At 32.7% G+C, this 17,730-nt stretch overlaps 1 protein-coding gene across 1 annotated transcript in view; it reads right to left on the reverse strand.

Annotated features, from left to right (window-relative positions):
* Positions 1 to 1,109: 1,109 nt before the first annotated feature.
* Positions 1,110 to 17,730, reverse strand: part of Ufl1 (UFM1 specific ligase 1) — a 28,028-nt gene continuing 11,407 nt past the window's right edge. The window contains exons 9-19 of the mRNA XM_004862504.4: positions 17,001 to 17,176; positions 15,758 to 15,937; positions 14,334 to 14,454; positions 10,504 to 10,623; positions 7,927 to 8,044; positions 6,626 to 6,789; positions 6,416 to 6,546; positions 4,586 to 4,666; positions 4,209 to 4,294; positions 3,490 to 3,670; positions 1,110 to 2,846 (exon numbers count right to left, since the gene is read on the reverse strand). Of these exons, the coding sequence (XP_004862561.1) occupies positions 2,631 to 2,846; positions 3,490 to 3,670; positions 4,209 to 4,294; positions 4,586 to 4,666; positions 6,416 to 6,546; positions 6,626 to 6,789; positions 7,927 to 8,044; positions 10,504 to 10,623; positions 14,334 to 14,454; positions 15,758 to 15,937; positions 17,001 to 17,176 (1,574 nt within the window). The 3' untranslated portion in view covers positions 1,110 to 2,630. The remainder of the gene's footprint in view (positions 2,847 to 3,489; positions 3,671 to 4,208; positions 4,295 to 4,585; positions 4,667 to 6,415; positions 6,547 to 6,625; positions 6,790 to 7,926; positions 8,045 to 10,503; positions 10,624 to 14,333; positions 14,455 to 15,757; positions 15,938 to 17,000; positions 17,177 to 17,730) is intronic.

Genomic DNA, 17,730 nt, shown 5'->3' on the forward strand with positions numbered 1-17,730 from the left:
GAAAGCATGAAGGTCAGGGTTACATTATCAGTCTAGAGCAGATCTCTTCTATTTGTTCTTCATTTGCTTCATGCAGCCTTCAAGGTCCAACTTGTGTGATTCTGCAGGTCACTCTAACAGCCACTTTATTAGTGTTCTCAGGGCTGAAGATGCAGCTCAGTAGTACAGTGCTTGCCTAGCATGTGTGAAGCCCTGGGTTGGCTTTTTTTTGTTAAGAAAAAAAGTAAAAATTCCAGATTTTGTGTTAAATGTCCACCTGATTTTATGTGTCTGTTTTTATCTCATGTCCCATATAAACTGGGATAAAGGCTTCATTGGTCATAGCAAAAGAAAGCAAACTTTCCATCCTCCCATATTCACCTAACATAAGTTATGTCATTGGTAGAAAGCAGTCACATTTGGGCATAGGTTGAGTGGCATTTCTGAAAAAGCAATGAACCATTTCTTGTCAATCTACAGACTGTAGTATCCTCTACATCACTGCGACATCTTAACCTTATCCTTGGTCCTTTTTGATCTTACTAAAGCACTTCTCTAGAAAGTTAAAAATGGTTCTCTAAGTTAAGCAACTATTATTTAATTGTTTTAATATAAGATTCTAATATGGCATTATCATTCAGATGGCCAGAAGTGGGTTTTCTTCAAAAACAGGTGGCTCTGTGGCTGCAACACACCTGAACATGAAGAGGAGGGCATGTTTTCCAATCTCTATTGTAACTGCAATAACAGAAAGTAGCAGATAGAAGAATATAGCTATGCATCTACTGAAATCTGGCTGAGAAGTGATTTACTATGATGAAATGGTTCATGAATGGGAAATTTCTAAGTAATGAAAGACACTGAGAACTATGGAATTATTTATGTGTAAGAAAAAATCAAATCCTTTAATGACATTCAGAATGAAAATTGAAAATATAAATACATTCCACAGAATGAATCCACAAATCAACTTTAGCATTAATTAATATAATGAAATTTTGGAAGTGCCATTAACATTTAATAGAATGGGTAACTTTATTGTAAATAATATTCTTAACACTGTCCATTACGATCACAGTAAACACTGTTATTTTTACTTTATTAATGAAATTTGAACTTCACATACAAAATTAGCTATGTAATTTTATTTTCAAAAACAATAAAACCTGTTCTTTAGTGTGGAAAAATAAAAACCGTTTTGACAAATGAAAAATGTTTTATGCAAAGAGATTAAGAACTTTTTATTTGCTTCATTGTCTCTTATTTTCACAAATTAAGTCAGAAGTATTTTAATGGCTTCACTGTCACTTCTGTTTTCTACGATCTAGTTTAGCACAAACAGATTACTTTGGTATATGTTGAAACAGAAATGATAAGATTTCTCAGCGAAGGCTGAGTAACTGGTTGGGTGTTCAATATTATGGAAGCTGAATAAACAAATCTAAATTGGGGTCTATAGTTACAGAGGATTTGTCATTTTTCTCTTTTGCTCATAAAACAGTATAATAGAAAATTACCCCTGGGAAAACATTTTTAAACTTAATGTTATAACCCTAACAACTTTAATAGTGATTCTTAGTCAGCAATTACATGAGTTACTTTCACTCAAGATTAATACTTCTGTCTAAAATGGAGTAGAGGTACTCTGATCACTGTATTTAAACATTTTAAAATAAATATATAGTTTTAAATGTTATACAAGGAATTATATAAAATAGCATTTTAATAATTGAAATTTATCATCATATTAAAAATAACTAAATTTCTTTTGATAAACAATAAAATTGTTCTTTAAAATTCCTTTGGTTGAAATGATTACTCCAAAGAACCATTTTAGTTACTTTTAACTAGTAATCTTTAGAAGGCAAGAATATCTTTTTTTTTTTTTTTTTAATAAACAAGGTTTCTATTTTTGGAAAAGAAAGTTCTAATGATTTAAATCCTCTCACCATAGGAAAAAGCAGATTAATTATTTATCACACAGGTACTTAATAAGAGCAAGGCTTAGAAAAAAATATATATATATTTGAAAATTTCTGTATTTTGGTTTTGAAACATTTTTCCATTAATTTTAAAATGAGTTATTTTATTTCTCACACACCAAAGGTATTTTTCTTTTTTAAAAGCCATGACATTTTAAGTTTCTGCCTAAATGTGTACAAATATAGTAATAGTACTTGAAAATCAAATAGCACATAAGTCCTTTCTTAAGAAATGAAAAGTATCAAAAAATTTATTGTTTACCATCTTGAAGAAAATAAACCAGAAACATACAATTACTTAGAATTATGTGAAAATAATTTTTATGTGAAAAATTCCACATAAAGTTTATGTGAAAATGAAGAGTTCCATGAGAATTCAATTTACAAAATTCACATCTTTATAAGATTTACATTTGGGCTGGGGATTTAGCTCAGTGGTTCTGCCACCTGCTTCGCAAGCACAAGGACCAAAGTTCGATCCCCGGTACCAAAAAGAAAACAAAAAAACACAAAGATTTACATTTAATACAACATTACTATTTTATCTGAACTATGTGTGGGGGAGGAGGCTGATGGGGGAAGAAAGGAGCTGTGAGTGACAATATTTTTGACCACTCACATTTAACTTTGGGAAAAATGCTCACTATAGAACAAAAGTAAATTAAGATATTACTCTTCTGTCACGGATGATTTCCTGGATTTGAAAACAAGGTCCTTAATGGAAGAAGAAAGTTCTTGGAGCTCTTTACGAGTGGTATTGGTGACATCATGTTGTTCTTTGTCTAATTCCTCACTCAAGGAATCCTCTCCCTGCCCAGTCTTCTTTTGGTTTACTAACTGTTTTACAACCAAACTTTGATACTTTACCAGAAGTGTATGCTGGTCCTGTGAAAAGCAGTAAGAAAAGGTAATAAGCACAATTAAATTTTCTGTGGAACAGATAAAGTAGAGTTTTTTGAGGCAATACACATTGAAGGTCTTCAACTTTACAAAAGATTGGCCACGTAAGTAGAAAGCTGAATCTAACAAGGTCCCCCGATTTTACAGAATTTATACTTCAGGGAAAATAAAACATGAATGCAGATCATTTTACTATAAATTGACTTAGCTAGGAACAATTACTAAAGATAAAATCAAAATGATAAGGAGGCTCAAAGAAGGCAAATTTTTTTAGCTGAGGGATTGAGTTTCTCCTAAGAATGTGTATAGGACAAAACATTTGAATCAGTCCTTATTAAATAAGTTAGGATGAAAAAGAAGATCTGACATTCTTCGATCTTTTCTGAAAGTATAATTTCCAAATTCACCATATTTTTTACTATGAATATTATAAGATACTGAAAGGTTCCTGAGCTATGCTAAAATTTAAAAATCAGTCCCTAATTAACTGTTCACATTCTTGGAAGCAGGTAAATAATATTAGTATGGTTTTCTGTCCCTGAATATTGACAATGACTCACATCTACTCACTCAAAACATTCAGAATTTAAAAGCTTGAAAAACTTCAAATCTAATGAAAATGTTATACCTCTGGAATTTTATTATTAAGAAAAGCAATGATCTGTGGGACACATCTTCCAGGTGCATGGAGCATGCTGTGGGTTGAGAACTGAAACAAGAGGACTGCTGTAAGGTGCAGAATAAGAGCAGGGTCTTCTGTGACTTTTAGCTGTTCAACCAGTGCTTGTCGATGCTGGAACAGTATCTGCCTAAAAAACAATAAAACCACACAAAAGCGTGACGTAAGAAATTCTCACCAACCTCCATTCTTACCTTCTGCATTCATTTTTTTTAGCTTCTCTAGTTTAGTGTTCTAATTCCATAATACTTTAAGGGATCCTTTAAATATGGGAGATATATATATATATATATATATAAGCATGAATAAAATAATATGTTAGAAAATTATAGAAAAATGTACAGGACAGAGATATTCAAAATAACCTTTTTGTTTTAAGTTGCTGTTGATCAAGCAGAACTGCCCATACTTAAATAAGATTTTCTGTAAGAAAGGTTCCAAAGCAAATAAAAAGTCCCAGACTTAATCAGCTACGGGATTAAGGAAGTCTGCTTTGTCATCATGAGGGTCAGAGAACAATAATTAACTGTATTAAGACTCTGAATCAATGTGTGAGTATCTATATCCATTCAGATACAGTTCATCACAGAAAGGTAGTCAGTCATATTCAACTTTCAAATATGAAATGTCTCACATGAAAGTATTAATAAAGCTTAATTCAACATTACCTTTCCTTCTTTTTCTCTCCCTTTTTCATCATAATATCACAAGCTTCTGCTGCAGAGTCTAGGCAAGAAAAAAAGTCTTCTATGCTCTGAAAAGATATTTAATACTATAATTTACTTTTATATATAGGTGCTTAAAGAAATGTTACTTTATACTCTAAATAAAAATTTTAAAACGGGGACTTTGGCATTAAATTAGCAACTGTCATTTAGGGAAACAAATGGTAAAACATTCTCAGCTTGGTCTCCTGTATTTACCAAAGAGATATCTGAGTGCAGAATATGAGTTTTAGTTTGGCTTAAATTTTTTATGGTACCTGAAGAACTTTATAAAACAAAGTTCTAGCTGTGGCAATTAACTAGAATCAAACTTTACTTACTTTTTCATTCAGAGAGTTGTGGAGTTTTGTGAGCATTACTTTGGTTTCTTCTGGCAACTTACTTAAAATTTTTTTTCTTACCTGTAGGGGAAAAAAAATTTCTTTTAGCATTGTGCTTTGGACATGTGGTATATATAAGATCAAGCAAAACAAACAAACAAAGTGTATTTGTTACTGTAATAGAATTCTGAGTGGAATTCATCTGTTCTTGAATTTTAGATCAAAAACATGGATAGAGGTATGCTAAAAACATTCTACAGAGAGCTAGCCAATAGTTATTCAGCCAAAAAGGCTAGATAAATGCTATTTCTTCCCCTTGCTCCAGCAATATAAGAAGACTTGTGGGAAGCAGAATATTTGGGGTGGGAACAAAGTGCTTTTTCTTCTCCAATGCCAGGTGAAGAGGGAGTCACTTAAAAGATCAAGTGCCTACAGAATGGGGACGGGGGCCGAGGTCTTGTCCAGGGACAGATGCTTATTATGCTGTACCAGAGGAAGACTTCTCAGCATCTTTCTCCACATGTACATATTCTGTGTAGTTTGGTGGTATTCTTGACCAGAGTCAGATAGTCCCTTCTAGTGGAAAATTTCTATAAGAGGCCTGACAAAATGGTTTAACAACAGTGCCTGAAGGGCACAGTTTGGGAAGATGGGGGCAACTTAGTATCTTCTTGTCTCACTTTGCACCAGTCCTTCTGTGGCCCTTTAGGGGCAAGGAACAAGACCTTTATTTCTTAAACCAGAAACTGATGGAGGGGCAGAAAACATAGAATTGTCCACAGGGACAACTGGGGATTTGTTGCAAATGCTAAAGAAGGGAAGGTGGCCAGCACATTGGCGGGGTAGGGGGAGAAGAAACTGTACTTCAGCTTGAAGGTTTGGAAGCTGTTGCTTACTATAAAAAAAGGAGTCATGTGAAACTAAATAATACCTCAAGAAAACGCATGCTTCCGAGTTGGCAACAAGAACATTAGCAGAGGTCATAAAGATTAGGCTGATTTACTTTGACCTAGTTTAAAGTCAGTTATACACAGTCTGTCAAATGAAGACAAGTTCACCTCCTCATTGTCTCTACATCTCTAACCTTAAGTGGATCAAGAAGAATGAGAAATGGAAGAAGAGAGGAGGAAAAGAAGAGAAGGAAGAGTGATTGTCATTTTTATATTAAGGACAGACTACAATAGTGGTGGTGACCTATGGCATGCATGCCGCAGGGCTGTTTGTTATCACTGAAAGCTTTAAATCACCATCACTGAACTACAACTTTCCTTCTCTAGACAAATAGGAGCCACAGTTTTATCTTACATTGAAAGGAAAAGACAAACTTTTAAAAAAAAATTCTAGTCTCAGATTAGAATTAAAAAAAGAATTAGAATTATGTAAGTATTTAAATGAGATTTTTTTTTTTTTTTTTGTACCGGGGATTGAGCTTTGGTCCTTGCGCTTACACAGCAGGCAGCGAAACCACTGAGCTAAATCCCCGGCCCGAGATGGTAGTTTTAAATGAAAATGACTACAAAGATATGAACACTGGGTCAGGATATTAAGGAACTATTACATGAACAGGAAAGGGGAAGATGTGAATGAATTTTAAACAAATGTGCTTATTCCAAAGCAGTTAAGCACTACTGCTTTTAGTAGAATGGTTATATTACCAATTCTGCCAGAAATGTCTACCATCCATCCATCCATCCTAAAAATCTTTTGGATGATTTTCTAAAATACTTTTTCTTAAATTTTCTTTTTCTTTTAAGCTATTTCAAATGAGGAAAAATAAAATGTGCACAGACTCAAAATACATCAAGAGTGGCAAATAAATTACTAACATACTTCATTTGTAATGGTTGCAGGAGAGTCTACTGCCATCATTAAATCTGAAGCTAAGAAGTTGAAAATGAGGTTAGTGATATCAGTACACACTGTCTTCAGCAAGTGCTTGGTAAGAGCAGCCTGTGTATCATCTGAAAAAGAAAGACACTTTATTAAAACTAACCTCCTTGGCAGAATTATGAGATCAGTGAAAAACAGCATTAAGTATACCTGCAAAAAACTTCATCCCCTTTTCAAATAACCTAATATTATTGTAAAGGTTTGAAACCTCTTCCTGTAAGTCCTTGATTGTGCGTTTTCTACCAGTTCCAGCAGCAGAAGTTGAAGACATGAATACTGAACGTACCACCTCGAGATAGGTTTTGTTAAGAGGTCTGTACACAAGATAAATATAATTAGTTTATTAAAATGTACTGCATTTATGCAAATAAGAAATTTTACATGTATTGAAATAAGGCTTAAGAAAAAGATCTCTTTTTCAAACAAATAAAACTAATTTGGAGAAAAGTTCACTAAGAATTTCTTTCCCAGTTCCAGGAATTATAATTTAAATGGACTATTTTTCTGAATTTTAGAGTACTCAAAGTTAAAGATGATAAGAACAACAATAACCAACACTTGACAAACCAAAAATAGCTTTTTAAAGTTGATGTGGAGAACAGCAGACTATAAATCTATTCCCCTTCTCAAGAATTACAACTTAAGCAAATTCTCAGTTTCCAAAGTATTATAAGATAATGGGCTGAATACATCTTTTTATACTGAACTTTTAAAATACAGCATTTAAAAAAGTAATGGTAAATGACTAGTAACTATTTCATCTTCTTTACACATGAAAAATATGTTTCTGTAATGGACTTTTGCACAAAAAGTTATTTAAATTTAAATAATTCTCATTACTAAAGCTGTATTTCTAAAATAAAAAGTTAGATGCCGTGGATTCCTGGATTTTATTTATGAAAACTTAAATACTGGGACTAACTTGAAGGAAGACCAGGTTTGATTAATAATGGTCAAGTTATATATAATTTCATTTATTCTTACATATAAAGTTAGCCTTGGCTCATTCATAAAGTAGGAGTGTCTAAACTTATTCTTTTTGAGGCCAATTTGTTCCTCACTTTCTTCCCACTTTCTGTCAAATAAAAATAGAAAATGAACTTTTCTTCCTTGTGGATGTTATTTTTCATGCTATGGACAAGATCAACCTGAGATTAGTACTGGTGATTTTCTCTTCCACTAAGAATTAAGATTGTAAGATCAGTTAAAAGGATGCTTCCAAAGGTTCTCAGCATTTTTTTTTTTTCCCTATACTGTCTTTACCAAAATACTAAATGCTTGTTAAATTGAGCTGCTTCTGTGGGCAAATGAAATCTGGAATTTAGTTGTGAGACTGAATTTCAAACTTTGAAAAGAAAACACTTAAAATTTATGTTTTTTTTCTAAGATCTTGCCCAAAATTATACGTAAGTTTCTCTCATAAAACAGAAAAAAATATGTTTTATACTTGCTTTATTAAGTATTCAGCAAGTTCAGAAATAAATTCTTCAGGGGCATCTGGTACGTGTTTTCTTAAAAAATCTTCAATCTCATTCTGGAACATGAAAGTTATCTCTGGCTTCTTCTTTCCTATAACAAGCACAAGTAATGGTGGGGAGAGGGTGAGATGAACACCAAAACATGTAAGCAACCAGAAAGCAAGTAAGGTTCCAGTAACAAATGTTAATAAGATGGTAATCCATTCATTGTCTACTATAGAGTCTCTGAAACAAACTTTTATGTCAATAAAATTCTTTGTCAAATACCAGTAAGAAAATAATTTAAAAATTGGGATATGCAGTTTAAGTGATTATTTTAAAGCTTCACTTAAAAATTATTTCCTAAAAGGCAATCAGCAAGTAAAAAAGATGATTTTTTTCCTTCATCTAACTTAGATGATGCAAAAGGTGGAAATCAAAACAATTTCAGGAAAAAAGAATTTCTCTTTGTTAAAAAATGGATACTGAACAGAATATCCTTTACATAAATGGGTATTAGAAATTAAATCATCCTTGTGATTTATGTAGTATCTTCAGAAAGTTTTTATAATCATCACAACCACAACTCCAACAGAATTATTTAAGTATTACCTTTCTGGAAAGGCAGAGATGAAAAAAAAAAACCTCCATAATTTTACACTCAAAATTTATTTTTGCTCCATAAAAATGATTCTATACTATGGAAAATTGGTGTGCAGCTAAAATAGTGGAAATAATTATTAATTGTGGAAATGCCATGCCTATCCATTTACCTGAAAAAGCATAGGCTGCAGACAAAGAAAGCTAACAATATTTCTGTTAGAAATTGTAAAGGTCTGAAAGTGATTATTTCCAGCTAAATTAGGTTATCTATGCTGCAGTAAAACCTTAGCAATAAAAATAATATGTCTCAAAAAATCAATTTTCAATATGAAGATGTTAGCAGTTGAAATCACAGGTAATAGACGGATAAATACTATCCTTCTTTTGTGACATCCGCAGTCCACCTTGATGGTCAAAGTAAGTGGTCTATAATCTCCCATTTGCTCCCTAGCTGCCTTTTTAGAAGTTTTAAAATTATATCTCATTTCAGGAATCTTTCATACTGAAATGGATCCTGTATTTTAAGCTGAAAATCTAATTTCATCCTCCATTTCCAAGATTATAATACAACCCTTTTCCAAAGGCATTGAATTACATTTTTTAAGGTAGAATGGTTTTACTACTTTTATAGCTCCTCTCAATAATCTATGCACAAAAGAAGTATCACATGCCTCATCTATTTAGAATTACAGATATTACAGAAGTATTTTTTAAATGCTTCTTTACCACGCTGCCTCTGGGGAAAAAGGAAATTTATCAGTGGAAAGTTAAAAAACATGTAAGACAGTCTCAATGCTATTTAAAATAAGGGTAGATAGAGCAAATAGTTTCTACAAAGATACTTCCCCTTTAATTAACACTATTTAAAAATATTTTTAAAATTTTAAGCAACTGTGCTACTACAAGTAGCACATTAACAGCTACGGCCACCTCCTTTGATGTCTGCACATCCTGGCTATAGCTCATATGTAATGAATTAAAGGAAAAACCTCAAATTATTATTTGAAGATTTTAAAAAATTTTCCTTTTGCAGGAATGAAGATGAGGGCAGTATCACAGTTTTATTAGCTTTTTAAAACAGAAAAATGAAAAAACATTTTATTTAGAATAACAAAACATCACATCTCTTGCAGACTAAACCTTGTCAAACACTAACAAGTTTAGAAAAGAAATATGTACTTAATGAATTCTCCCCCTTAGACATAAGGAACTTATGTGTTATAAAAATTAGGATGCTTAATACTCTCTGGATCAGTTTCCAACATTTTATCCTTTGCACTTCTAATGGCTTCAAGTATTTCTAAGAGTTCTAATGTGAACATTTTGCCTATGTCATGTTATCTAAGAAATTTTCATCCATTTTGTCACAACCACTTTTCCCATTTATGTTAATATGTGTGCCTTTACTAAGTTCCTCTTTGTGGAGCCATTCCTTTTATTACTCTATTATGCTTGATTCCGAATTTTACTTCCAGTGTTATCACTTTTCACATCTTTGTTGCACTTTCATCTCTGTTGGCTAATTTCCTCTTTTAATTATGAATTTTTATAAAATCACATGGGTTTATCACTAGGAGACAGACACAATACAACCATCTTCTTTGTTGTTTGAGCATAAAAACTGACAGATGTGTAGTGCTTAATTACTGACCAACCTCAAAATAAGTGACCCAACTATCAAAGATCCCAACATGCATCCATTATTTTATAGTGGTCTGTGGCCTGAAGAAATCTGCACAGTACCTTATGCAATTATTCAGTTAATGTACCAGGGGCACTTGGTAACTGCTTGAATCATGTTGCTGGTAGACTGGTTATTACTTAACCAAACTGTGGTAAATGAAATTTACGGCCACTGGAAGTGGGCAAAGCAAGTATTTCCTGTATAAAGATAGTTACCTAATTATATGCCTCTTAATATGTTAAAGAAATTATGCATAAAGGAAAAAGTAAAATATAGCTACACACCGTGAGATGACTGGGACTCATCATCACTATCATCGTCTTTTCTTCCTTTCTTCTTGATTTTTTTAATTTTGTGTTCTCTGGCATTGCCCCCGCCTCCTCCCCTCACACTTCCACTGCCCTCTGGTGGAAAATGACATAGTTAGTATTATGTAATTAAATACCATTTTTTAGAAAATGATGATACTATATTGTTGTATTTAAATTTACAGCAGAAAAACACAAGGCAAAACAAAAAAATCTGAGATTCTTTTTAAGTGTACTATTTATTTAAATACAAATAGTAAATTCAATCAATAAAAATAGGAAATTGCTTGAATTTAAGTAATATTTTTAGATAGCCTGCCTGCTTCAAATACTGTCTCTTTTTTCTCCAATGTCATCTCTTTTCTGCAGTTACGTCTTATTTGTGGTTAGCTACATTGATCCTTTCTCTTTTCTTCTACTTCCTCTTTTACTCCATCTGCTTATCTGTTATCACAGCCTCATTAATACTTTCTACTAGATTCCTCTGCAAATTTAAGTCTACTTGGTTTTGCATTCTTGATCGACAGATTACCCATGCTTTGCAGAGACATCATGAATAAGCCTCACCAAGCACTCAAGCAGATCATGAATTTCTTCAGAGAAAGGAGAGTATCTCAGTGTTTGTGTGCTTGAGGTTACAGCAATGATTGAAACACAACAGGTGCTCAATAAATGTTGACTATGAATATTAAATTGTTTATATAAAAAAATCATTGTCATCTAGTTAGATATAAAAATATAAATTATGAAACAAACTCAAACACTGTAAATAAAAATTTTAAAATGTGTTACAGTTTAGATCTGAAATGCATGAGGTGCGCAGCTCTGCTCTACTGTACTCTCTGTCATAATTCGCCTCACTGCTGGCCCAGGAACAGTGGAGCCAAGTGATTGTGTGAGCTTATGAGCTCCTATCATGGTGTTTATCTCATGTATTCTGTCACACTGACAGAAGGCTAACACAAGATATCATTCATTTCCCCGTCATTAGATATTTAAATTTAAAATACCCATTCTATAAAATAGAATAAAGTGTATTGTAAGCAATGAAAAATATTGAAATTGTTTTTCTTCAAAGAAGATTGTTTCAATAAATTAAAGTGATTTCTATAAACTAAAGATGTTTCCTAAATTCTAAGTTGAATTACCTTAGATTTTATCATAACCTAGAAATAAAATTTCTATTAATTTACTTTCCTCTTGCTTTTATGATGGAAAAATACTGTTTTCAAAAGCACCTGTCTGAAATGAATGTACTTTTAAAATTTGCTAACTTCCTTGCAAAAGACCATCATGCTCCACACGATGCCTTGTACTGCAATAAAACTGCTGCAAAATAACAGCACTATCAATGAGAACAAAGCACTAGTTGATCCAAAAAAAATAAAAATGATTGCCCATGAACTAGCACAAACAATCAACAAGTGGGATCTCTTCTTATTAAAAAGCTTCTGCACAGCAAGAGAAATCACCAACAGAGTGAAGAGACAACCCACAATGTGGGAAAAAATTTTACCACCTGTCCCTCAGACAAAGGACTACTATCTAGAATCTATAAAGAACCTAAAAAATCAGACTTCCCAAATTTAAAGATCCAATCCAAAAATGGGCATCTGAAATGAACAGACATTTCTCACACAAAGATGTAGAAATAGCAAATAAACATGAAAAAATGTTCAACATCACTGGTCATTCGAGAGATGCAGATGAAAACAATGCTGAGATTACACCTCACCCCACTAAGAATGTTTGCTATCAAGAAATCAACCAATAACAAATGCTGGCAGGGTTGTGGGGGAAGAGGAACACCGCTCCACTGTTGGTGGGAGTGTAGACTGGTGCAATCATTGTGGAAATCAGTATGGAGATACCTCAAAGAACTAGGACTGCAAGTCCCACTTGACTCCACTATTCCCCTGCTGGGGATCTTCCCCAAAGAATTCAAAGAATCATACCACAGCGATATATGTGCACGCTTGGTCATAGCAGCACAATTTGTAATAGCTAAAACTTGGAAACAGCCCAAATGCCCAGCAACTGGAGACTGGATAAAGAAAATGTGGTTTTTTTATAAAATGGAGTACTACTCAGCCATAAAGAATGAGAAATTAGAGACATTTATAGCTAAATGGATGCACATTGAGGTGATATTCTTTAAGTGAAATAAATAGGACACACATGTGTAAATACTGAATAGTTTCTCTAGTGTGAGAAACTGAAAGTGTAAATAAGGACTAAAAGTTATGATAGATAAATGTAAAATAGGAAGAAAAGGGGCAAAGGGGAAGGGGAAGTGGGAGGAGTAGGGAAAAGGAAAGAAGGGAATGGAATTAATATGAGGAAATGAAAAAATGGAAACAAAGTCTTTGTAAATGGGGAGGGATGGAGGGGTTGAAGGGAGGGTGGGGGTATGAAGAAAAAATAAGAACCAAGAGAGATTATGTAAAGGTGCAAATTTCCAATGATGAATGTCATTATACTGTATACCTAAAGTGTACCAATAAAATTAATTAAAAAAAAAAAGGAAAGTATGTGCTAAGCAAGTGGAGATCTACCATTTCCTCCTAAAACTTCCTCTTTGGGAGAACATTTTTAATTAAAATTGTTTTTAAAGCAAAAAAAAATGACTAAAAGTCACCAATTAATTAGACCCATTAATAACTATGGATTCAAATATAATAAAACATGTGGGGGTGTGACTATTACTATGATTTACTGCAGTGATTTACCAGAGTTCTCATGGAAGTCTAGGGAGAAACTACAAAATACCATAAAAGATTTTGTAGAAAAAATATTTTTTTTTGGTACCGGGGACCGAACTCGGGACCCTGCGCTTGCCAGGCAGGCGCCAGAACCACTGAGCTAAATCCCTGGTCCTAGAAAAAATATTTTTGAAGAAAAAAGAAACAATCTCAAAGAAATAGGAATGAATTTTCATAACAAAAATTGAGTTTTTTAGGATGTATGTTTAATGTGGCTAAATTTATTAATGAGAAAGGATAAATATCAATTTTAAAAATCCCAATATATCATTAAATGTAGAAAATACACATATTTTAAAAAAAAATGCAAGTTACTATTATACTGGTTCACATAGAATAATTTCATTTGAGTTTTAATTAAAAAAATAACATCTCATTGGAAAATTTACTCATTTAATAAATATTTAGAGACTATGTAAAATACGCCAAGTGGTTGTCTAGGTTCTAGGCACAGAACACTAAATAATATGGACAAGGTTCCCAAACAAAATACAACATAGTGAAAACAGATGAAAGAAACTGGCAAGATATTATGATAGGGAGCAACTGTGGCTATTCTTCTGAGGAGTTAGGAAGTTCCCTGAGGAAGGGACCTTTAATGTTGAGCTCCAGATAAAAAGAAGGAACCAGTTAGTTACTTGATGTTCATGAGGGCTATTTCAGTGGTAAAGAGAACAGCCAGTGCAAAGGCCTGGAGCTGAGCATAAATGTGGCAAGTTTCAGAATCCAAAATGAAAAAAAAAAAAAAATAGTACTGTCTGAACTGGAACACAGAGGGGAAGAGGGGAAGGAGGGAAACAAGGGACAACACATCTATGAAATTAAATTGTTTCACAAAAGAAAATAGAATATATAATCAATAATATTTCAACTTGTATGATTAAATTTAATTCATTAGTAAAAGATCTAGTTGATATTAGCAGTTAAAAGTAAAGGAGAATCGATCAAATAAAAGGTCTTTCAGAGGGCCTAGTAAATATAAAGTTTATTGTCAACAAATAAAAAAACCTCACCTTTGAATCTTTCTTACTAATAATAATTTACCTGTTGCTTTCCTCCTGCGCTCATCTTTTTTATCCTTTTTATTTGTGTTAACATTTTCTAAAATGGAGACTTCTTTCAGATCATCTTCAGTGATTAAATGCACAGGATTATTTTTTATTTCCTGAAATAAAACATGCTTTTTTTTTTGACAGGCAAAAATACATAGCATTTCAAAATACATTAGAGTTGCTCATGTATTCATTTACATTCTAATTATTATTTCATCTCACTGCTGTGAGGAACTAGAAACTCTTGTCTCACAACTGCTACTCTGAGGCTATTTCTCCTTGGTAAAAATAACTTTATTTGGTGTTCTTGGCTTTTTGTATCGATTAGCTAATGAGTGTACGTGATGAACAAAGGTCACACAGCATAAGCACACAGAACACAGCACCTCTTCTGCTGTTACTGTCTAGTATTACCACTGCTTAACCCATTTATGCATAGTGCCCCATTTTCGGAATGCCCATAACAATGCAACATAAAAGAAATCTTTCTCTTCAAATTCTTGTTCCTTGAATTATTCTAGGTAACACGAATTTCAAAAAATGGCAATCTCCTGCATAAATGGGTTAACCCTCTTCTTTTTGAGACTCCCAAGTCCAGTGTCACCTGGATAACTGAGATTGGAAGAAAGATAATGAAATTGCCATATCCCACACTAATGATCATATATGAGCTGTACACTAATCCATATAAACCTATTTTTCCTTTAGATTCATTCTTGATGATCCTTGCTTTTTAAACGTTTATGTTAAGAACAATGAACTATTTCCAAGTTGAGAGATTTAGTATCTGCTAAGTCTAGCAGAGCTTCATAATTTTACCGAGCTGAGGTATACAAACAAGATAATTTACAGATGGAAAAAAATTGTGTTACTAGCAAATTGATTAGTTTGCAGAGCAACTGCTATCTAAGTATTTTGAAGTAGCGTTAACACCAGTTCTATATTAATGAGTATTCAATTTGCACCATCTCTTTATAAAGCCTGCTCTTAGGTACAAGCTCCCTAATACAATAAACTGTTAATAAATTTATTCAGGCTTATTAAATATGTAAATAATGTATTTGTTATACATATTATACCATATACAATATAAAGTGAATATTTATATATATCCATACATATTATTTTTCTGCAGTAATTGAACCAATACCCCCAGATAACCTAGCTAAAAATTAAGTAATTTCACTTATGTGATTTTAATTTCTAAAATTATTTCTCTGAGTTCTAACATATATTCTGATGAGAATGAAGAAAAAAAAAATCTGAGAGAGAAAATAGGAAGGATCCCTTAAAGGAAAATGATGTATGACATAAAGTGTTCATTACTGCGTAGACTACTCAGCCCATCAACAGACAACAGATGATTCTAATGTGACTATGTTGTTAAGATTGATGATGAATGGATATCTGACATACCTTTTCCGCTTTTTGGTGCATCTGTTCACTGAACAGTTCTACACAGTTATTTATAAATTTTTCACTGACCACAACCGTGTTGCTAAAGACTACACCTGAAGCCTGTTTGTTGAATGCTCTCATCACCTGTTGAAGCAACATGGCAGCATCTTCCACTGATAAAGAACTGGGTAGCAGGGGCTAGAATAACAAATGAAAATGAAGTGAAAATACAGTGTGATTCGGATAAACCAACTGTTATATACACTGAAGACACACACACACGTATGTGAATATATTTTAATGTACATACATATGCTGTTGTTAGGTGATTTAAGTCCAGTGGCATTCAGAACCATATTTATACTGATAATCTCTCAAATTCTACTTCTGGTTTCATCACTACCCAGTGCTCTAGAATCATATATCCTATTTCCTACCTAATTTACCTACTTGTATGTCAACAGGCATCTCAAAACTGTCCAAAATACTAATACCTACAAGTCACATTTGGTTCCTCTCACACAAATCCAAATTTAGCAGTTTACTTCCAAAATATATTTCCTTTTAGCTCTTTCTACTATCTGATGTCATTTTAATAACTCTCCCCAATGAAAGTATCCTCTCCCAAGAGCAAAAAGTTGATGCCTTGCAAAGAAAAAGCACCAAATAAGTTTTGTTGCATGAACTAAAACAAAACAAAAAAATCTCTGAAATGTTAGCATCTAAAACAGGAAAATTTCTGCTAAATTATAGAGGCTCTGAGCCCTAACTAGAAAATAATGGATTAGCCACTTGTTTATCTTACCTATACTTATCTTTTGGCATAATGAAGGGCAGGCCAACATTGAACAATGAAGTAAAACACTATCAGTGCTAAAGCAGCTTACCTTAATACATTAAGAGATTAATGGATAAGGGATAAACAAATGCTACACAATGCCTGATGCCAGTACAAGAAGTAAAGGCTTCGATAAGATGTAAAATGTCTCATAAATTTTCATGTCAGGATTTATAAGAATGTTAAGCTGTTTGTTTTGAAAATTATAGAATTCTGGATGTTGACTATGTACTTTAAAAGGAAGCTTGCTCTACTTCAAAAGCTAGAAGGACTTTAAGCATAAAATACAATTATTTTGAACAGAAATTGCTAGAATTCAACTCTAAAGTCTACTTTTAAGTATTCAAATTTTTTAAACAGCCATATATTAACAAAATATCACTTATTATTGGTTTACAGAAAAATTAAGAGGCGAAAACATACTGAAATATCAACCCAACTTCCAGAGCTGATGGCTTCCTCTACTGATGCTTCCACTTGATCCACAAGTCCTTGACCAACACAAGCTGCTTTCAAAAATAAGAGTTGTGCAGTCTTATACCTTTTTTTTATATAGTTTACAGCATCTGGGATTCCAAGGCGGGACAAAGCATCAAATTCTAGAAACACATCACAAAGTTGGATAGAACTGTAAATGACTTATGCCATTTAGAAATATCAGGAAAAATTAAGTTCTAACAAAACTTACTATTTGATTATATATGTAATATATTCCAATGTTTTTAAGGAATAAAACAGAAATGTATTGTAGCTTATTTCCTGTTAATTTTACCAACCCAAATTTTTATTAAAAATATTTTTAGAAAAACTGGTTCAAGTACTTCCTGAATACTAGATATTATTCATTTTCCAACTGAAGGGCCAAAGGAAAACATGAAGAAACATGAAGACTACAGAGTATGGAAATTGAAAATATGGGTAAAGAAGGTACATGATGGTTTAGGTGAAGAAACCAAAACTAGTTTGTTTTGCTTATTACAGTTAAAGGAATAAAATTTATTTTTCAAAATGTATCACCAGGCAACTTAGAGCTTCTCCATTTTCATTTAAACTAGAAAAAGGTTTAGCATAAAAACAGACTTAAACTGACAAATAACAGTTATTGAAGATATCAACTTTCCTCATTCTCCAACCCTTACTGGAAATAATCCTT

This window comes from Heterocephalus glaber, unplaced genomic scaffold (assembly GCF_053883595.1).
Source record: "Heterocephalus glaber isolate CG9 unplaced genomic scaffold, H.glaber_assembly_v1.0 deba00001523, whole genome shotgun sequence".
In the NCBI taxonomy this organism is placed as follows: domain Eukaryota; kingdom Metazoa; phylum Chordata; class Mammalia; order Rodentia; family Bathyergidae; genus Heterocephalus; species Heterocephalus glaber.